The following is a 22,490-nucleotide window of genomic DNA, read 5'->3' on the forward strand; positions in this document are numbered from 1 at the left end:
GTCGACTTGATCAGCAGCTTTATCTAAAATTTCCATAATCTTTTTGAACGAAGAAGTTTTTCCTCTGTAATTATGCCTTCCAGTTGCTTCGTCCCGTCTACCTCTCTCTCTCTCCTTATATCCTCTCAGCACCCACAGAGGTTGAGAAAGAGAACAGGCGCAAACCATTGGAACTAGCACGCACTCAACATCAGGCAAATAAGCAAGAAACCACGCTCACAAAAATGAAAAATGAAAGAGGATTGGAGGGTCGAGCATGGAAAAATTAACTTTTGATTTATGATCATGAATAATTTCAGAACATCCCAAAATAAATTCGGATATTACAATGTAGGAGTAGAGGAATTTTCGCCCCTTCAATATGGATGACATTTAGAACGAAGTGGATGGCTTTTATTTGAGATTGTGAAAGAGGAAATAGAAAAATTATATTTGCAAGTCGGCTTAAAAGACAACTTCCTTCCATATCTATGATGTAACGTGATTAATTAATTTGCAAGAAAAATTTAAGAATTAAAAGACACATTCCATGATCCGATCCCATCCCACGTGCATGTGTTTTAAGTAGTTGTATCATAGATTAGGTTCTGATTAGATAGTAAGATGAGATGATTTTAGATAAAAGTTGAATAAAATATTATTAAAATATTATTTTTTAATATTATTATTATTTTAAAATTTTAAAAAATTAAATTATTTATCATATTTTATGTAAGAATTGAGAAATATTATAATAATAAGATGAAATGAGATAAAATCATTTCTGTATCCAAACGTTAGATTCATAAAATGTTATCGAATGTTAAAAGGTAAAAAAGCTTACAAGTTATATAGACAAAAAGGAAAGTAAGGTGATAAAAATTAAAAATGCTCAACCACATTTTGGAGATGAATATCTTAACATTAACACACTTTTAAAGGTTGTATTTATCATACAACGAGTTAAATAACTAGTTTTTTATAGTATTTATTCATGAAATAAATTTAGCTATACCTCAAGTCTCTGATTAGTGGGCTATTATATTAGACTCGTTTGAATAGTGAGATGATATAAAATAATTTTAAATGAGGTAATAAAATATTGTTAGAATATTATTTTTTAATATTATTATTGTTTTGAGATTTAAAAATGTTGAATTGTTTATTATTTTTTATATGAAAATTTGAAAAAGTTATATTAATGATGAAATGAAATGAGATGAAAATGTTTATATATCCAAACAGGGCCTTCTTTCTTCTGTCGAGAACGAACTAAAGAGTTTTCCAGTGATAAGAAAGAACAGAAATCAGGTGGATTACACAGATGTAAACTAATTACTCAAACCCCGGCATTAGATAATAAGGTAAGGAAGCACTTTTATATTTTAGTACAGTAGCTGATACAGACAGCACTGATGAAAACAGATAACAGAACAAACAAGACACTGGACTGCTCAGAAACAGACACCATGTTCACTTATAGTGAATTTGCTTACTTGGGGAACAAGACACTGGACTATCACACAGACACCATTCTCACTTATAGATGAGCTTATTACTTAAGGCTTAACAGAAAGTTTGATATTCAATAGATGCGGCGCTGACAGCACAAATACTACCAGATCTTCAGAAGATGCCTGCCATGGCGTCATCAGTATGGATTGACCTCTCCATCTGTACATGATTAGGAATAGAAAAAGTTAATAGAGAAAGTTGCAAGTACTAAGAAGTAATACAACAGATATTGATAAAACCAAATCAAAGATGACAAGGAAATAGATTTTTTCAAGTAGCTGGACTACTGGATCATTGAAGGGATCTAATTTATTTGAGGAATTGATGAATATAAATCCTTGTGCTTCAAGTACCCCAAGCATGAATCTGTTACACAAAATTTTATCTATCCAAGGATACACACACACACACACACACACATATATAGGTTTGGAAGTTGTCTCTTTTAGAAGAGAAGCAACATCATTTTGTCAAAAAAAAAAAAAAAACAGTTGGTAAAAACTTTTTAAATAGCTCAATACAAAATACAAATCAAACCCACAGCCATGACCACATCCATCCACCCCTTACAGGGACAAAAGTGCCATTTTAATACCATTACCAAATCAAATAACTCAAATGAAACAAGCAAGTGGAATTGTAAAATCGATAGAGGGAATTAAGCATCAAAGATGTGCTGCTTTGACTTACCAAACAGTTTTTTTTTTTATATCATCTCCCTTTCAAAGTTCTCTTTTCTCTGTAGATTCCAGAGACTCGTGCTATGAAGATTTTAGGGTATTTTTCTTGTTTATTAACTTGCACCCATATCTATGTCTTGCACATTTTTTTAGCAGATCTATATGATAAGATATTCACTAGACGTATATATAACATGTATACTAAACCCAACAGGTCAAAGTTCATTCCAAGTATTACCTTTGCTATGGCATTGAGATTGTCACGAACAACGAAGTATTCACGTTTGATCTTGTTGCAGGCTTCAAGGCACCTAAAAGCAGAAAGGTTAGCTTAAAAGAGGATTATAAAAGAAAAAAACGTTTTAGCTAGATGTATAAAGATATAAGAAGATGCTAGGAGCACTGAGAGTTGTGTTAAAAACACTTTGCATTGTTGCACTAAAGATTTCATAATGGAGTTAAGAGTAGGACAGATATAAAATGACCTCATCATCTTGAAACTTTGGCCTTATTTTCGTACTAATACAAGCAAAGGTTGTTCAGCTGAAGACGTAACATTAGCAAATACATGAGGTCAAATGTAAACCTTTATCAATCATAAAGTATAAGGTTAATGGCACCTTGACAAGGATACTTGGGCACCAAGGTTCTATTGCTAAAAATGTTTATACCGATGATCTCATGGTCACTTGTCTATATACACAAGTGCTTGACAAGACCAACAGAGCTGCCCTAGACCTACTACAAACCAGCCTTTCACATCCAAATGTTACATGAAACTTCACAATAGTTAGGGCAACAAATAGTTGTGATTTGGCCTGAACATAACATCAGACTTGTATCCAATTGCATTTACCTGGGAATCGGGAACCAAAGTACAAGCATTTCAATCATTTATGTGTTCTATTAAAAGAATGCAAGAACTCAAAAACTATTTGTTTGAAAATGAACAGAGTGGTACTTTGTAAAAAAACAAAAATGCAATAGTGCGGGAATGAAAAGTGACTTCATACCCTTCCTTCATTTTGTTTTCAGTAGCTTTTCGAAGCTCACGACAGGCAACGACAATCCGACAACCACCGACGCTTCATTACATTACACCATATAAGATTGAGATACAGTCAATATACAAATAAATACAACTATAGTATGGGAAGAAAGCAGCACCCAGTTAGGCCTGTATAAATGGGATGAAATACTTGTAATCGTATTTAATGCATCATGATTAAGGATGATAAAGCATTATTCCATATGAAACCTACTCTGTGGGTTTGCACTTTATTAGAGTATAAAAAACTGCCAACTGAACAGCTCAGATGGCGCCCTTATATATATGTATATGCAATATCATGTGTTCATGATGTCATCCATAGAATCATGCTGAAAGTTCCATCACTATTTTAGAGACTTGCAGCTACTAACTTCTTTACTTAGCCCATCATTCCGCGTTTTACTTCCAAGTGAAACTATATTAAGCAGCATTTTATTGGTTTTATTTATGCATTAATAACATTTACTTCACAATTAAAAAAAACAACAAATACAACAAAGTCATATTCAAGCCGATTTATGAGAAGGCATCATGATAAAAGGGGGAAGGCCATAACAAGGTTGCTTAAGGCAGTAATAGAATACAAGATTGGTTGTGATTCAACAAAGGGTCCTCCCCAAGATAGAAGTGTTGCAAGAAAGAGTAGTTTGTCGCCTCTTCTAGGTGTGTGTCGGAAATGATCAATTGAAGGGGAAAAAGAACTGAAGTAAATCTCACGCGCAGGTATGAGCGTGTCCACATGCAATTTCTTTTAATTTTCGATTCAAGGTACTTCCAAATTTGGGTATGCATGACATGCCAAGCTACGTACATACTGAATTGGAAAAACTATAAAAGATGAGATTGTTCCTAGACTTTTACAGATCCGATCATATGCTAAATAAGAAAAGGTCTAACTAATGATTGCTCCCCGTGTTTTGGTATAAAATGTATGGAATTGGCATAACTAATGATTGCTCCAACTGTTTGGGCCATACCGTGTGCCAGCCGCATATACTTCTTAATTAATGATCTCTTTTGTATGTCTAAAACGGAAAAATATTAACGAACTCACGATTCATACCGTTGTTAACACGTGTTAAGCCCCACACTCCTGTCTATATTGGAAAGTTCTTGACTAATGCATGATCCGCCCCATGCAATGCACGTAAATTTCTTAACTTGAATTCTTTTAGCTAATTTCATTTTTTATTATATCTAAATGAAGCTCTACTAACTGGTCGCATGCAAACAAGAGAAGGTGAACAGAGCTAGTTTTCAAAATGCTGAAGTACCTTGAGCTACTTCCCTTCAGTTGGTGGATAAAACCAGTCACCTTGGCATAGTCTACAACAGGCTCATCCCTGATTTTAGATCAAATATACCAAAACTGATAAGAACATAGGGGGAAAAACAGTTGCATGAAATGAGGCACCATTAGAAGATTTGGTATATAAAAAAAATTACACATATTTGGCCATTTCTGCTATGCAAATTTCTGCATCACGGCAGAACATGTCGATGATTTCCAGAACAAAGTGAGGATTTTCTTGGCACTGCAAATTTTGCACATTCTCAAAATTGTGGTCCAATATACCCTGCAAGGAAAATGCTCGGTGATAAAATCAAAAGCTCACTTATCAACAACATTAGCAAATTATCTCAAACTTTTTTCATATAGTTGACTATAACACACTCTCAAATTGACAGCCCCCCCTCCCCCCAAAAAAAATACTAAACAGAAGGAGAAAGGATCTTTTTGGTGGAAGCGGAAACAGCCTTCTTGTTTCTTGAAAAATTTTATTTCATTTTTAGACCAAGAAAATTCACTTTAGCAGCTCATTCAACTCTTTTTTCATGACTTGATCGAGTAGTTTCTTCTTTGTTCTTGTTCTCTCATGGGTTTTCAGCCAGCTACCAAACAGGAATTAAGTAGCAAAGTTATTGATTTACAGTAAAATCACAAGATTCAAACAAAATCCCACAATCTGATACCTTTAACTGATTCAAACTAATAGATTGACATTCAAACAAAAAACCTACCAAGCTTTTGAAAAATAAAAAAATCAAAACCGAGGTCTTTAATCAAAGATTAAAAACCGGATTTGAGCACACCTGCTCATGCATGGTCTGGACGTAGTCCTTGATTTGTTGCTTGACATCAGTCTCCGCCATTTTCTTGCCTTGAGAGAAAACTAGAAGAAAGCAAGGAAAGCCAGAAGAAGTCAGTTGTGTGCAAGATGAAGTGCCACACCCCCTCTATTTATAGCAGCGACCCCTCCCCACATTTAAGCCATGTGTCAGTCTTCAGAGCAGTCTCATTTGGGTTTGTTTCTGAGCAAGAGTAGCAGAGGATAACGAGCGTTTTAGTTTGAATGTGGCATTGCTATTGTTATTTTGTCAGGACTATCATGTTTCTAAACTGGCAGTTTCTTCCAGCTTTGGCAGTCAGAGCTGCCCTCTCCCATACATGGAAACAAACACCTTTACTCCCAGCAGTTACGAAGACAACTCTGAAAGACAACTTCACTGTTGTAATAGCTACGCGCTCGCATGTTTTTCTGTGGCTACAAAGGAAACGGCATAGCTATTTTTTTCCAACAATAATTCCATTTTTATATTTAATTCTATTCTATTAGACTAGAATCAGAATGTTGTGCTGGTTTTATTAATTTTCAAAATAAGATAATGATTTCTTTATAAATTTTTTTTTTTTGTAAACTAGAAGAGATATATAGAAATAATACCTGAATTTCACGGTATTTAATTTTATATGTATTTAATATACACCTCAATTTTAAAATGCTGCTTCTCTCTCTCTTTTAATTGGAAAAGATTACTCCTTTATTGAGAGATAAATATAGCAAGAAATTATTCAAAAATTATTAATGCTCAATAAATACAACACAACTCAATTTATTACAATGCAATAAATGTCAATGAAAATGAAAACACCTCTTAAAGAACACGCGCACACACAGAAAAGATGAACTCTTGCACTTGTCTTCACCTTCATTAATACATAACTGAGTTGGTAAATATGTTCTTAATTAAGTAGAACATTGGGTTAATGACATTATTACACAATGGCTTTAAATGAACTCCATTAATGAACTCTATTAATGGCAGAATATGGGATAAATGCACAAGTCATTAAAAGAAAATGCACCAGATCATAGTCTTCTTGGGCTTCCATATGTGTTCTTAACAAATATAATGGACGCTTTACTCCATTAAGTACTTACTAAAAAAGAGAGAAATAAAGAAAGAAAACCAATTCTATTTCATTGACATTGAGTGCTTAACACCACCTCCCTCCCAAAAAAATAAAAGGAAAAAGAAAAAACTGTCAAAGAAAAAGAGATTTTGTTGGCAGGGGCCTGGGGGAAGGAGCATTTATTTATAAATAATGTTGAAAGTCCAAGAATATTTTAAAACATTAAATTTGAAATTCGTTTCTTGAAATTCAAAGCTACCATTGTGAAAGAATATGTACTCCAATTTCGAAGGAGAAGGTGTCAAATTTAGAACCGGTTTTCTAGACCCAAAATCTTGCCAACCTGCAAACAATTAAAACTAGTTATATTATTTGGTTTAGAAGTTTAACCGGTCCGGTTTGATACAATTGTGGATAACTTTTAAATCTAAACTGATATCTACCGAGATGAGATGAGTTGAGATTAAAGTTAAAAAGTTGAATAAAATATTGTTAGAATATATTTTTTAATATTATTGTTGTTTTGGGATTTGAAAAAGTTGAATTGTTTATTTTATTTTGTGTGGGGATTTGTGAAAGTTGTAATGATGAAGTGAGATGAGATGAGATGTTTTTGGAAAACAAACAAGGCCTTAATTCTTGATTTTAAAACCTTTTACAATCAAGTCCATCCGTCCAACTCCGGTTAGAACCACAAAGGCATAACCAATATCCTGCACGGCAAAAAAGGGCACACTAACCACCTTATTACAAAAGTTGTAAAAAATTAAAAAGCATTTTAAAAATCCAAAAATGATTTTAAAACCCCAGATTCTTTTCTTAAAAAGAGGAAATAAAAATCTCTCAAATAAAACAAAAACTATTAGGGCTGTGCAGAAAAGTCCTTAACCCACACCGTCCGCACGAACCGACCCGACCCGACCCGACCGATAAAAGCGGGTTGAACTAACTTGCGGGTCAAACCCGCTAATTGTCGGTTTCGATCCGACTGACCTCCCCAAATCTCAAATCGTCTGCATCCCTCCCCAAATCGCAAACCCTCGCTGCCATCCCTCCCCACTTCTCTTCGTCATCACCGTCGACTCCATTCGTCATCACTGTCGACTCCAACAACCAACAAGCACTGCCTCAAACAAAGGAAAAACAAGGTAGCCCTCGTCCACCAAGCAACCAGAAATTCATCACAACAAAAAGAAATACATCACGTGACCCAACTCATACCCATCGCGTCGATATGAAAATGGAAAGAGTGGAATAACTAATCGGTGGCAAGTTTGGAAGGAGAGGAGGCGAAGCGATTCTGGAGAAGGGAGAGGAAGTTACGGGCGTCAACGTTGGTGGTGGTATTCTCGAGGCGATCAAGCAAGGATCGGAAGGCAACGTAGGATCGCATCACCGGACTACTGGCCTGGAAACTTAAAAGTGCTTTCTTGCTTACACGCTCGCACACACGCTGGTGGTGAAGATGAGATGTGACGAAGAAATCTTCAAGGCCTGGAAACAACTTTTAAGTTTTCAACTGGTAGACGGGTTGACCCGACTCAAATCGGGTTGGTTCTTTTTTTGTTGGTCTGGACACTGGGTCGGGTGGGGGCAATAATCAGTGCAGGTTGGACGGTGTGCAGGCCTAAAAACTATAAACACGTTTAAATAAAACAATAAAAAATCCAAATATTTATTAACTAATAGAAAATAAATAGATCCTCCACTTGCGAGAGGAAATGTGGGGGACGAAAGGGGTGTGTAACCACCACCCCCCATTTTCGGCAGTCGACACCTCCTTGGGATGGTTGGTGCCACCCTGGAGGTCCCCAAACAGCCACTAGCGATAGTTGGATTAGCTCAAGCTACTCAAGAATTGGCATAATTTGAGAGTCCATGAACTATCTAGGAGTAACTTGTTCCATATTTTTCAATAATATTCATAGTTTTTATATTTATAATATGAGTTATTTTATTCTTTTAAGTCGATGTATAGATCACACTATCTGCATAACTTAAATGATAAAATTTAATTTATAAAATTTAAAATTTATTTTTCATATCAAATTATTTCATGTAATTACTTTATTATGTGTGCTATAAACACCAACTTGAGAATATAATTTTTCCATGACATTCTTATGCATGGTAACCCGCATAGTTTTAGTGATAGTTGGAAGAATTAATTACAAAAAGTTTCAAAATGAAGGGTTAGAATGAAAAAAAAAATTGCAAAATAATAAAACCTTTATAAGTTTTTAACCCTTCTTTTTAACAAGGCCGCTAGCTATCTTTTTGCCATAGGTTGAATTTTAATTAGTTAACACATGACATTAATGCCAAGTGATACGCACATCGTACCTCGACAAGAACCCTTACTATTTCAAGTGAAATAGATACTATTCATTTAGTATAAAAACATGAGCTACTTTAATCATTTCACATTATGGTAACATGTAAAATGACCAAAATATCCCATGATTTACATTTACAACATTTCACTTGAATTGAAGAGGAACATGATCTTCCATAGTAAGTGGATCTATTGAGAGTTGGATCAAGCAATTAATTGCAAAGAATTTCAAACTCAAGATTAAACGCGAAGTGATTAAAAGTGACCAACCAAAAATCCCTGTATTATTGACCAACCAAACACTCCTAATTCTTAAAAGTGAAACTTCATTGAGCTACGCTACAAAAATCCATGAATGAATCTCAACAACTTCTATTTTTTCATGTAAGGATTGGAATGCAATATGAATACAAGTAAAGCTAATACATCAGCTTTGTACCGAATGATAAATGTAAACACCTACACAGTTACACTTGATTCAATATACTAAAAATTAAAAGAACTAAAATTAAAACTTGGAAAAAAGACATACCAGTGGTAGTCCACCCCAACAACGGTTAATCTGCCCACCCAGACAAGTATGGTCACAGGCCACCCACCTGGCCTAGGGTGGCTGCAAACCACCCAAAATCCACCCTGTCGGGGTGGTCTACGGCCATCTCTCACTCGAAGTTGCTCCTACCACCCCAAGAGGCAGTAGGAGTTGTGGTTTGAGGTGATCTTAAAAGTAGTCAGGGTTAGGAATCTTAGGGCTTAGGCTTTATATTTTAGAGATTTATTATAAGACGTTTAGAAAAAAAAAAAAATTGATAATCTTGTGTAGATTTTTCTAAAAACAGTAGAATCATTAGGTGGTTAATTGTTATTGAAGGGCGTAAAAGTAGTTTAAAACGGCATGTTGACAGCAGACAAATGAATTAGGTCGAATGTTCCAGCTAGAGAAACTACTCGTACATAGACAATACCACATCTCATAGGAACTACGTTGAGCAAAAGATTTTCAGCTTTGACTACAAATTCAATAAATCAATCTTCATGCATTCATTCATATGCAAAGCGTACCTGACAAAAAAGGAGTAAATCTACAGTGTGCTGTGGGTTGCAGGTGATTGCTTACACATCATCTAGTGCACTATACACAATAGAGAAAATGAGATTTTGATTCCTTAGAGTTCCTATTTGGACTTTAGGGCCTAAAGTAGGAGAGAGATAAACACATAAAATGAGTCTCATAACATTTATAGCTGCCCAAATAAATTTCTTGGACAACATTAAATACTTGATAAATGGTGTAAGACCCACTTTATGTGTCTATCTCTCTCCCACTCTAGGCCTTAAGAGCTCATACAAAATCTCTAAAAAATCCAAATCCAAGAAAATGTGGGTTGTATGATCCAATTTTAATGTGTGAAACTATTCTAGAATGAGAAATGATATTTACAATCAAGGCCTATGGGTTGCGTAAGTGCCGCATACTCATTTTGAAAAAAGTTAATAAATATAGGACCCACATGAAAAAATTTAATTTTTTAATGATGGAATCCACTCTTTTTCAAATGACGTGCACGGTACTTGCATAAACCATGACTGTATCTAACATTACTCTTCTAGAATAATGGAAATAGATCTTCATGCAGGCACACTGGTATCAGCATATTTAAGGACCTTATGAGCAGTGAAGTTTCTTTCTACTTTGTTCCAATAGATGTTCCCCAATAAACACAGAACAAAACCTCACATATGCTCCAAGGTAAAAGCCTAAAGAAGATAGATAAAACAATTACCAGATGTTTGCCCAAAGGTCAGCAATAAGGAACCACAAAACATATCTTGATTCTTAAGAGTTCAACCATTAGGAGGAAAAACCTTTAAGACTTGGGAACAGTCATTCAGAAATTTCACATCTTGGTATCACTTGATGTTTATTTTGCGTCTGTCAAGTAATAATGATGTGGTAAATAGCTAAACTCAACAATACCAGTAAGACATCCATTCCCTTAACTGTATGCTTCTTGTCCAGCCAAGGAGTAGCGACTGTGGTTATAAAGAACATAGATCCATTGGTGTTAAAAGGCCAGCATTTGCCATTGACACCATGAGAGGCATGTCATGTCGTAAACAGCAAAAACACACATGATTCATCTTATGTAACTACCAATTAACATATATAATTAACCAAATAACAGTGATCAGTTGCAGAAGCAAAAGGAAGTGGCAGTTCTTATCCACGAACTGATTGCCACTCATTTGGCACACTTGTAAACCAAACTTTATCTTCTTTAACATCAAAACTCTGAAGGTCCATTGGCGTTTGACCATGTTTGCAAATTATTGCCAAACATGGATTAGAGTGGAGCATCAACAGAGTAAAACAAAGCACAACTATAAGTGGTTTAGACGAAAGCCTACCTCTGTACACCAAGGCAAGTTAGAAATTTCAACAAGAATGGAAAAATTACAGAAATGGTACCCAAAATTCAAACCTGAATAGTAGTTGACACAGAAGATGAGACTCTCTTTACAGTATACAGTCTTATTTGTCCCGCCTTATTATTTTGAAGTGTTGACACCATTCTCATGGTTGGAACTCCTCCAATATCTTGAATGCAGGTACAGGGCATAAAAGACTGTTGAAGTAGAAATGCAATTCATATCATAATCTAGGGTCACTTTAAATGCTTGTTAGCAACCAAAACGAAGAAATGCAATGAATATCATAATCTAGCGTCACTTTAAATGTTTGTCAACTTCAACGCGATTTTTTGTGGGGAGGTTTGGGAGAGGAGTTCAAATTTCACTTGGTCAAATGGGAGATAGTATGTTGTCCTACATCCAATGGTGGTTTGGGCATTAGAAATGTAAGGACCTTCAATCGGGCGTTACTTGGCAAGTGGCTTTGGAGATATGGGAAGGAACCCAATGCCTTGTGGAGAGGGGTGATTGGGTGCAAATATGGAGACGAATGGGGGGGTTGGAGCACCAAAGAAGTTAGAGGTACTAATGGAGTGGGCTTGTGGAAACATTTTAGAAGAGGTTGGGGGGCTTTTCTTAGGCACACTCGTATTCAGTTGGGTGATGGGTCCAGGATTAAATTCTAGAAAGATATATGGTGTGGTGATAATGCTTTACAAGACTGTTTTTTTTTTTATAATTGTAAGTATATTAATAAAAGAATAGGCAAAAGCCATGTTCAGTACAAAGAATGTCCTAGCTAAGTAGGAACATTGGAAATAAGGAAAGCATGGAAATCTTGGCCATTAAAGTTAACGGAATTAGCCCAAGTACATAGAGTTCTAAACAAGAAAGCCTTTAGTTCCTCTATTGATCTTTCTTTGTCTTCAAAAGTCCGTTCGTTACGCTCCTGCCATAGACACCACATGACACAAATAGGCACCATCTTCCATATAGCCTTGATCTGTTTGTTACCTCTTAAATCTGTCCAACTAGCCAACATCTCCACCACGGACTCGGGCATAACCCATCCCAAGCCTAATCTTCTGAATACTTCATTCCATATCCCTCTAGCTATATCACAATGTAGTAGAAGATGATCCACCGATTCACCCTCGTTCTTGCACATGCAGCACCAATCAACGATGATCACTCCTCGTCTTCTCAAATTATCTGTTGTGAGTATCTTACCCAAAGAAGCAGTCCACACAAAAAACGCTGCTTTGAGGGGCGCCTTGTGTCTCCAAATCCTTTTCCAAGGGAATTGGGTTGGCTGTTCTTGTGATAAAGATTTATAATACGAGCGAACCGAGAATAAGCCTTTCCCCGTGTGTAACCACCACAACCTATCAGCTTGATGATTGCTGCGTCTGAGAGAATATAAGAGGCTGAAAAAGGCTGCGAAATTATCAACTTCCCAATCATGTGCTGCCCGGCTAAAATTAATGTTCCATTGAATTTGTTCCCCCGCTATTACCATAACTTCCGCCACGGATACATCATTATCACTTGCCACCCTAAAAAGAATAGGAAATAGATCCTTTAAAACCCCATTACCACTCCAATTATCATACCAAAATTTGATCCTAGTCCCATTTCCAAGACAAAATCTTATGTGCCTGTAAAAGACCCCCCAACCTCTTCTTATATGTTTCCACAAACTCACACCATATGTCCCACTCACTTCATTGGTACACCATCCCCCCCATAATTCTCCATATTTACTCTCGATCACCAGTTTCCATAATGCCTTAGGTTCTTTATGGTATCTCCACAACCATTTTCCAAGTAATGCCCGATTAAAGATTCTTAAATTTCTAATGCCCAACCCGCCAGAAGAGATAGGTCTACAAACATTTTCCCACCTGACTAGGTGAAATTTAAATTCTTCCCCCATTCCTCCCCATAGGAAATCTCGATGTAGTTTCTCAATGCGAACTGCCACACTTGCTGGGATAGGGAACAAGGATAGAAAATATGTCGGTAAGTTAGATACCGTACTCTTTATCAAGGTAATCCTACCGCCTTTTGACAAATACATTCTCTTCCATCCTGCTAATCGACGCCCTACTTTCTCAATCACTATATCCCATATAGGAATCGCTCGTGAGACAGATCCCAATGGAAGACCAAGGTATGTCATAGGGAGTGAAGCAGTCTTACACCCCAGAGTATTAGCCAACTGTCTTATCCGTTGCACACCTCCAATAGGCACCATCTCTGATTTATCCAAGTTCACTTTTAACCCTGAAGCTGCTTCAAAACAAAGGAGAAAGGCCTTTAAGACACGAATCTGATTGTTCTCTGCCTCGCAAAAAATAAGAGTATCATCTGCAAACAATAAATGTGAAATATTAATTGATCCTCCCCCCGGGGATCCTATTGAATACCCATTCAGACACCCATTTGCAACCAGAGCTGAAATCATTCTGCTCAAAGCCTCCATTACAATGACAAATAGTAATGGTGACAACGGATCTCCTTGTCTAAGGCCTCGTGTACTATTAAAAAAACCCGTTGGACTTCCATTTATCAGCACTGAAAATTTTGTTGTAGATATACACCAACGGATCCATGATCTCCATCTTTCCCCAAATCCACATCTCCTTAGAAGGTCTAGTAAAAATTCCCAATTTACATGGTCATACGTTTTTTCCATGTCTAGTTTGCATAAGACCCCATTACTACCATCTTTTAGTCTGCTGTCCAAACATTCATTTGCGATAAGGACAGCATCTAGGATCTGTCTATCCTTGACAAAAGCATTTTGAGGCTTTGAGATTATCTTTCCCACTACCTCACTAAGGCGTTTTGCAAGAACCTTAGAAATGATCTTGTAAACCCCATTTATTAGGCTAATGGGTCGGAAATCCCTGATTTCTTCAGCCCCAACTCTCTTTGGAATCAAAACAAGAAATGTGGCATTTAGGCTTTTCTCGAAATGTCCAGCTTCATGAAACTCCTGGAACACCAACATGAGGTCATCTTTTAGTATTTCCCAGCAAGTTTGAAAAAAACCCATAGAAAACCCGTCAGGACCCAGAGCCTTGTCTTTGGCCATCTTCCTCACCACTTCGAAAACCTCACCCTCCTCAAACGGCCTCTCCAAGTGAATACCATCCCTAGGCCCAATAGAGTCGAAAGCTAATCCATCAAGCTTCGGTCGCCAAACCTCCTGTTCAGTAAGTAGTTGTTCAAAGAACCCAACTACATGATCATTAATTCTCTGTTCATCCTTGCACTCTGCCCCATCTATCTTCAGCATCTCAATATTATTAGATCTTCTGTGAGAATTGGCCACCCTATGGAAAAACTTAGTGCATCTATCTCCTTCCTTCAACCATAGTGCTCTCGACTTTTGCCGCCACGAAATCTCTTCTAGTAGAATGATCCTCTCAAGATCTGCAACCAACTCTAATTTTTTAATCATTTCGTCCTGTGATAAAGACCTGGACTCTTGTATCCTATCCATTTCAGCGATCTCCCTTGTCTTGGTTTTCTTTTGTTCCCCAATGTCTCCAAAAGACTGCCTATTCCATAATTTTAAATCTTATTTTAAAACTTTCAATTTCCCCGCCAGAATAAAACTTGGAGTGCCCTGAAAATGATAAGATGACCACCACTGTTTGACCCTATCAACAAAACCTTCTGTTTCCAGCCACATATTTTCAAACTTAAAATACCTACGTCTTCTTTGAATCCCACCAGAATCCAACATAATTGGCCAATGATCCGACATAATCTAGGCATTCTTTTTTGCCAAACCTCAGGGAAATGACTTTCCCACTCAGGGGAAATTAAGAATCTATCTATTCGAGACCACGTCTGATTATTAGCCCACGTACCTAAGCCTCCCGCCATAGGTAGATCCACAAGATTCAACTCAAAAATACATTCCGAAAAATCAGTCATAGCTGGCCGTAGTCTTCTACTACCAAAGCTCTCACTAGGGAATCTTGTTACGTTAAAATCTCCGCCAATACACCATGGAAGATCCCACCAACTGTATACTCCAGCTAATTCATCCCACAAAAGTCTACGATCCATGTCTGAATTTGGACCATAAACCCCTGCAAATGCCCACAAAAATCCATCCGAGACGCTCATAAACGAGCATGCTACCGTAAAAGCCCCAATAAACTCCTCCTTTTTCTCCACTACCCTTTGATCCCACATCACCAAAACACCTCCTGAGGCCCCATTAGCTGCCAAGTATACCCACTCCACATGTGTGCAGCTCCATACACTTCTTACAATACTTGTGGTGATAGCTTTCAACTTCGTCTCCTGTAAACAAACAATGTCCGCCTTCCATTCTCTCAGCAAGTTTCTCACTTGAAGTCTCTTACTCAACACATTTAGGCCACGGACATTCCATGAAACTATTTTTGGTTTCATTTGGGAAGGGCCAGCCCCTTTCCTTTAGTCCTTTCCCTACTAGAACTACCTTCAGAGTTCATTGACCATGTCAACCTCCTAAGCTCGCGCTGTTTTTTGGATCCTATTTTCTTTTGTTGTTGATGGCCTGCTTCAATGGCCGTGAGGAGTGCCATGAATTGCTCCTCATACCCTTCACATTTCAATCCCACAATTTCCTGAATATCTTTTACTGTTTTAAAAACCCAATCTGAAGCATTCGACTAATCTGGGAAGAGACAACTCAACGGGAAAGGATTTTGAATTTGAAATTCCTGTAGTTCCTCCAGGCCTACTTCATCCATAGAGTTATTTGACACCTGAATAAGCCTCTGGGAATTTTCCTCATCCGAAAGGAATAAATCTTCACTTGCCGAATCTCCCATTTCACTGTCCCTCCTTAATACGTCTTCATTGTATGGCTCAGAAGTGCACGTCGGACCTTCATCACCCCCCCCACTCCCCATCGGCACGTTCTGTGCACCTTCACCACCTCCCCCACTCCCCATCGACACGTTCTGTGCACTCGGAGGAGGAAGAACTACGCTCTGTGGTGGTGGAAGAACCACTTCTCGGTTTGTTTCTATCGCCGACGTGTGCTTCTCACCTTCCTGCTGGATCAGTATCTTCGTCGGCGACTTCTGAGTTCGTCACGACGATGATTCCGGCATGTCCTCAGCCTGTTTATGGCGCTGCGACATCGATGACGGCTGCTCTCCTCCCTTCACAGAAGTTGCCCTAGGCCTCCAGAGGTTTCGGGTCTTGAAGATGGGCCTCCATCTTCCGCGCGGGTCTCGGGCCTGTTTTGGCCCATAAGGGCCCATATGAGATGGCCCTCCCATTGTCTGCCCCTTCCCCTTATCATCCCTTAAACGCCCCGTTTCAACAAGACCCATTCCATCCCCGACAACACGCAACACCTTTTCTACTTCCTTCTGCAAGTTCCTCAACTGCCACTGCACGTCCCTCACCATGCAGTGTACCTCCCGCATGTCTCTCTCGTAATCTCCTTCCCGAAAGTAGCCCTGGTGACCTCGAGACCCTTCTCCTCCGCCAGCCCCTTTCCTTGGCTCAACGAATGTCTCTGTCGATGTTAAAGCTTCTTTATATGATTTAACTTGAGTCTCCTTCCCCCACTGCCTCCTCTGAATATCATCACCATACCCAGCGGACTTTCTACCCAGCAGAGTGGCCTTCCTTAGCACCTCCCTCAATCTTCTCCATCCCCTTCCTCCCTCTTCTTCAGGAATCAAAATGAGACTACGGCGACCCCCTTCAGCATACACTGCAATCTCCAAGAATCTGCCACGTTTATTGGAACATCTCTGTGCTATGAAACTCCGGTACCCCTCCCTTGTTGATGAATAATAATCCTTTTTAACACCCATCTCACTCTCCTCCAAAACTCTCTCAAGCCACTGTGCAGTGCTCAAGCCCATCAACACCTCCTGTTTAAACCTCCTACCTCTCTCAATGATACGTATGAGACCTCCTTCTCTCATGATGGAGAAGATTTTTGCTTCAATGACAAGTTCCCAAAAACTTCCCATACTTTTCTCCAGATGATATGCCTTTTTCCAGATGATACCAATCTAAATTCTACACTAGACTACATGCTAATCACCACTGGGCTACATGTTAATCACCACTTACAAGACCGTTTTCCCTCACTATTCCATATTGCTTGTGCTAAAGAGGCTTCAGTGGCGGATGTAATGGGGATGGTGGGTAGACAAGTTCATTGGGATATCAGCTTTAATAGGGCAGCACAAGATTGAGAGATGGACAATTTTGTTGATTTTTACAGCCTCTTGTATTCTGTGAAGCCAAGTAATCAACAAGAAGATGGTTTGGGATGGTTACCCTCCCGGAGAAGTGTTTTCTCGGTCCGTTCATATTATAAGGCTCTCACCCAAGAGCCTAATACTCAGTTTCCGTGGAAATGACTTTGAAAGCACAAGGCGCCTCCCAAAGTTGCTTTCTTTGTGTGGACAACAGCATTGGGCAGAATACTCACTATCGATAATTTGAGAAAGCAGAGGGTTATCATAGTAGATTGGTGTTGTATGTGCAGGGGAGGGGGAGAGTCGGTAGACCATCTCCTATTGCATTGTGAGACTGCAAGGGCTTTATGGTATGAGGTATTGAGTAGCGTAGAGCTGGCTTGGTTTATGCCGGAGAATGTGGTGGCAACGCTGGCCAGCTGGCCAAACATTGGAGGTATGAATCAGATCAAATCAATTTGGAGGATGATTCCAATGTGTATCATGTGGTGCTTGTGGCAAGAACGTAATGCGTGGACGTTTGAGGACAATGAGAGAACGTTAGAGGATTTGTTAGCATTATTTTATAGCACACTTTGTATTTGGGCCATTGTTGTTGATTTTAAATGGCATGGCCCTTCATGATGTTCTAGTCTCTCTAGCACCCTCTTAGTCAGGGCTTTCTATTGTATATACTGGGCTAGGCCTATTCTTTGAGCAATATAGTTTTCTTACTTATCAAAAAAAAAAAAAAATGCTTGTCAGCAACCAAAACGACCTCACCCTCTACCCAAAGATATATCTACTATAAGACATTCTCTTATGATAGATAAAGTACCAACTAACCCTAGGGGTTGGCTCAAGTGGGTAAGGGCCCTGGTCATGGGTCTATTCCCCCTCCCCCCAATCCCAAGTCCGAGTTTCGAATCCCTGGGGCAAACAATTTTAAGGGACATGCTCCATTGGTAAAAAAATTGATGATTTACCTAAACGTGTGATGAGAACACGTTACAACTAACACAGGTCTGAAGTTTAAACTGGATTAAAGAAATATTCTGTTTGCACATTCTCTGGGGTTCCTAATCATAAAAAATGATAGATAAAGCACCAAATAAGTCAACAAGAAGAATCTCTTTTCCTTTTATCTACCATGCAGCATCATATCTCAAGCTAACTATGTAATGCCCCAAAGGAGGCCCAAGCCACATATGCGCCCAACTGCAAAAGGACTAGTCAATAATATAATTGGAGCCTATTTGAATCATTATAAAGAGCAATAACTTCTCCCTCCCAAATAATGCGGCGTCCATACACCACCTACACTCATTAGTCAATATGGAGCATCACAAACTATATGCTACAACAAACTGTCCAAGTTACAACCCAAAATTCTTTACTGCCTCCCACTGTACTCATTCCATGTGAAGAAACAATCTTGGCCAAATTTCTCGATTATCTTCAATCATAAAAACCTGTAACTAGGTACATAGGCAAAAAAAATTTTCACTTCCCACTACTTTTGACACTCATCCATCTCAACCACCTCACCTCAATTACACTCATACCATACAAATTACTCAAAAGCATCTCCCACCGATTTTAATTTGTACGCAATTAAAACAAAGTCCCCAACCCTGAGGTGCATATCCTTAGGGTCAAACACCACAGCCACCAAATAAAATTTGTTAAACAAAATGTTTTCGACACACCACTTCATGTGAAAACAAACTTAAACTTATACTACACCAAATAGGATTTGTATTACTCCATTTCCACATCACATTAGAATACTACCATGATATTTTTCTAGACACTAATTTATGTACTAGTATAAGAAAAATAAAGCCGGTTATATCTCTTTGATGAATAGAAAGTATGTACCACGACGTGTGTTAATGAGGGTAGTTTGTGTTAGCTAGTGGTTACACTTAAGTTTGCAGTGTTGTGTGTAGTTTATGCATCTTGTGCTAATAGAATACAAAGGTGCTTTACCCACCCATGCGTAGCCCAAGTGGTAAGGGCGAACTTATGTGAATGAGCCCCATGTCACAGATTCGAATCCCCCTGGGATCAAATCGCGATTTAAGTGGGAGACCATGGCGGTGGGTTGTTGTGCTAGAGTCTAGGTTCCATAGGTGAGTCCTAAGGGCTAAGTCATGGGGTGGCTCCCCATCATCAAAAAACAAAAACAAAAATACATATGGGTTTCAAGACAGAGGATGTGAAATATGAAAGATTTCATCGTCATCAGCCCACTGATTATGCCCTAACTCTTCATTGTCCCTAAGACCCATTGGCTATGCGCAAACTATATAACAATATCTCCTACAAAAATTGGGATTGGAAGAGTGTTTGCATAGGTGCTATGTGTTCCATGTACTTGGTGTCAGATTTGGCAAAGATGGAGCTGGGCGGTTCTTAGCTCAACGCAAATGAAAGGCAAAACAGAGCAAGGAAAGGGAAAAAAGTAATTCTGTATATATTTTGTCTACCTTTCTACGCTGTACAGTCACCAATTTATAGAAAGAATTGACTAAGTTATGTAATGAAAAAGTATTGAACTATCCCTAAACGAATATACAAATAACAAATTATTTGCTGGAAGTTTGTTGGGAATTCTGTTGCATATTCCTTGAGACGTTTGGCAGTGCAGCAGCTGGTATATCATTCCGTAATACTTGGGTTATGCCCGCTTCTTTCATCAATAAAATGCCTCTTTACCGGTTCAAGAAAAATAAGTAGCGTGAGACCGAGAACCCCATTTCCTTCCAATGACTACGTAAATTTCTTTCTATGAAGCAAACAACTCATTAAAGCTCTATACTAAGACTATACCTTAAATAACAAGTCCAGGTTGATTATTAGGGGTTTATGAAATAAAAAATAAAACGATAATTTTGGTTTTACCATCAGCGCTCCTAGTGATGAAAAAATCTGCCGAAGAGACGGCAACATGCGTAACCACGCCACGGTCAATAAAAATTTTCTCATACCTGTAAAACCAAGCTTCAAGGATGAGAAATCGTCTATAATACCCACAAACTGTTATACCATAACTAAACAATCTTGCTTCAGAAAGCACAAAACATTCTTAAGCACTTGTATGGAACCCGAGTTTGTCCAACTAATAAAATTAAAACCTCGAATTGTATAAATTTTGAAACTTAATTCATAATCACATAGAAAAAGCCTTAAATCCTAAGCAGATAATTCAAATCCAGAAAACCCAAAACCCTCAACAACACAGAGAATGTACCAATCCTACAAGTTAGCGGAGGGAAGCGCGTCGAGTTTACGGTGCCGTTTGTGCTTCCTCCATTATCTTCCTAGAGTCTCGAGTGTCTGCAGAAGAGGAAGAACGGAATGGAGCGTAGGCGTATGGATGATATCAGACTTTTTCCCACTCATCTGTGCCAGTGTGCCACTCAATGACTCAAAACCTAATCTAAAATTAAAATAAAATTAAAAAAAAAAAAAAAACCCCTAGTCTCATATCATGGACATCTTAAAATCTAATGCAGAAATGCTAAAGGTCTCAAAAGTTTATTTTGAAAATGTATTTTGAAATTTTTTTTATTTAATAATTAAGAAAGTATTTTTTAATAATATTATAAATTTTTTTTTAAATGTTTATGATCATTAAAAAAATCTATGAAAAAAAGGAAAATAAAAATAAAAAGATGAAATGTAATTTTCGGGACAAATTTTTGATAGATGTAGTGTTGCTCAATCTAATGAGGTGAGAAGTTTGAGTTCTACGCCCAACAAGAGAGAGACACGTGTGCGTTCTAATATTCTTACTACATATCTAAATATAATGATAAAGAATAGTACTACATGTATTTACAGTTTTATTAATACTTTTATTTATAAAATTTATTTTGTTAGTTTTCTTTTGAAATTTAAATTTTGAAATTCAAATTTTATGATTTTCAACTTATCAATAACTGACATGTAGAGAAGTAAATTTTTTATAAATTTTTCTTAAGTACATTTAGCATTTTTTAATGATAAAACTCACTTGTAACTCCTTACTTTCCCACGGGTCTCTCACAAATAGGGGTGAAAAAAAAAATCGGACCCGACCAAACCCGGTCTGATCTTATATCAATTCCATTTTTTTCAAAACTGGTCGAAATCGGTCTGGTTTCGATTTTCCTTTTTCTAACAACAAACCGACTGGACCGGTTCATATATATATATATTAATTTTTTATATTGTATAAAATATTTTTTATATGATTTTTTATTTATATATAACATATATAATTATATATAAAATAATTTTGTATTATATGATAAATTACTAATTAATATAATATTAAAATTTAAAATCTTCTATAAATAACTATATATTATCATTATAGTCTATTATATTAGTAGTTATACTAATATTATATCACTATAAATTATAATATACTATAATATATATATATTATATATACTATATAACATACCGGAAAAATCAAATCGAGCTGGACTGGAATTAATAAAATCAGAAGTACTGATTTATGAGTATAACCAGTGCAGTATCGCTTTTTCAAATCTCAAAACTAGTATATATCGGTTTGGCAATTTGATTCTAAAATATGTTCAAAACCAGACTGCACCGAACTAGTTACACCCCTACTCACAAATACTCTCTCGCCTTCTCTCTCTCAAGCCTCAAGACCAACAGTCTCTCAAGCCCGTCGCTTTCTAATCCAATGTAAGATTAAAGAAATTGCAAAGAAAGTTCGACACATTCAACTTTAGTTATGACTTTGAGTGGATAATTACATCTTTGAAAAATCAATAACTAGGATGAGGATCCCAAGCCACGCTTTAGGCGAAACATCTTCAAAACCACCAACTAGAACACCTACATAATGTAATCGTACAGGGTTTTCAATCCATGTATTACAGCACATAATCACTTAATTTTAGTAATCTCACCAATTTAGTTAATTGACAGTTACACAAATTTGTAATGACTTTGTTAAATATGGTTGTGTAATGGCTGTAAAAATGCAGGATAGTATGGATTTGGAATGTAGGAATGAATGTAAGTGTTCTGTTTGTGGAAATGTTTGTGACGAAGAAATGAGAAAATGAATGATATAGGA

General features: G+C 37.4%; 1 protein-coding gene across 4 annotated transcripts; it reads right to left on the reverse strand.

The window, feature by feature from the left end:
• Positions 1-1,306: 1,306 nt before the first annotated feature.
• On the reverse strand, positions 1,307-20,803 carry LOC109008757 (histidine-containing phosphotransfer protein 2-like). Of its 4 annotated transcripts, XM_018988975.2 has the most exons (11): positions 20,643-20,803; positions 20,294-20,379; positions 11,240-11,383; positions 7,074-7,134; positions 6,681-6,764; positions 5,320-5,399; positions 4,672-4,802; positions 4,500-4,568; positions 3,188-3,259; positions 2,413-2,485; positions 1,307-1,653 (listed from the first exon to the last, which is right to left on the reverse strand). In XM_018988975.2, exons 2-11 carry the CDS (start codon positions 20,375-20,377, stop codon positions 1,606-1,608), a joined length of 846 nt encoding a protein of 281 aa, XP_018844520.2. In that variant the 5' UTR covers positions 20,378-20,379; positions 20,643-20,803; the 3' UTR covers positions 1,307-1,605. The 4 variants fall into 4 exon arrangements, with proteins under 4 accessions (XP_018844520.2, XP_018844523.2, XP_018844522.2 ...); XM_018988978.2 differs by lacking the exon at positions 11,240-11,383 and having other exon boundaries at positions 20,643-20,802; XM_018988977.2 differs by lacking the exon at positions 6,681-6,764 and having other exon boundaries at positions 20,643-20,802.
• Positions 20,804-22,490: the final 1,687 nt, after the last annotated feature.

The sequence above is a fragment of the Juglans regia genome, chromosome 14, assembly GCF_001411555.2.
Source record: "Juglans regia cultivar Chandler chromosome 14, Walnut 2.0, whole genome shotgun sequence".
Lineage (NCBI taxonomy): Eukaryota > Viridiplantae > Streptophyta > Magnoliopsida > Fagales > Juglandaceae > Juglans > Juglans regia.

Excerpts from the sequence above, each read along its gene's own strand:
- LOC109008757 (XM_018988975.2), bottom strand. The coding sequence starts at position 20,377 with ATGAGAAAATTTTTATTGACCGTGGCGTGGTTACGCATGTTGCCGTCT. Across the intron at positions 4,569-4,671 it reads GCAGAAATGGCCAAATATGT|GGATGAGCCTGTTGTAGACT; the intron begins GTAATTTTTTTT and ends ATCTAAAATCAG. Across the intron at positions 1,654-2,412 it reads ATCTCAATGCCATAGCAAAG|ATGGAGAGGTCAATCCATAC; the intron begins GTAATACTTGGA and ends AATCATGTACAG.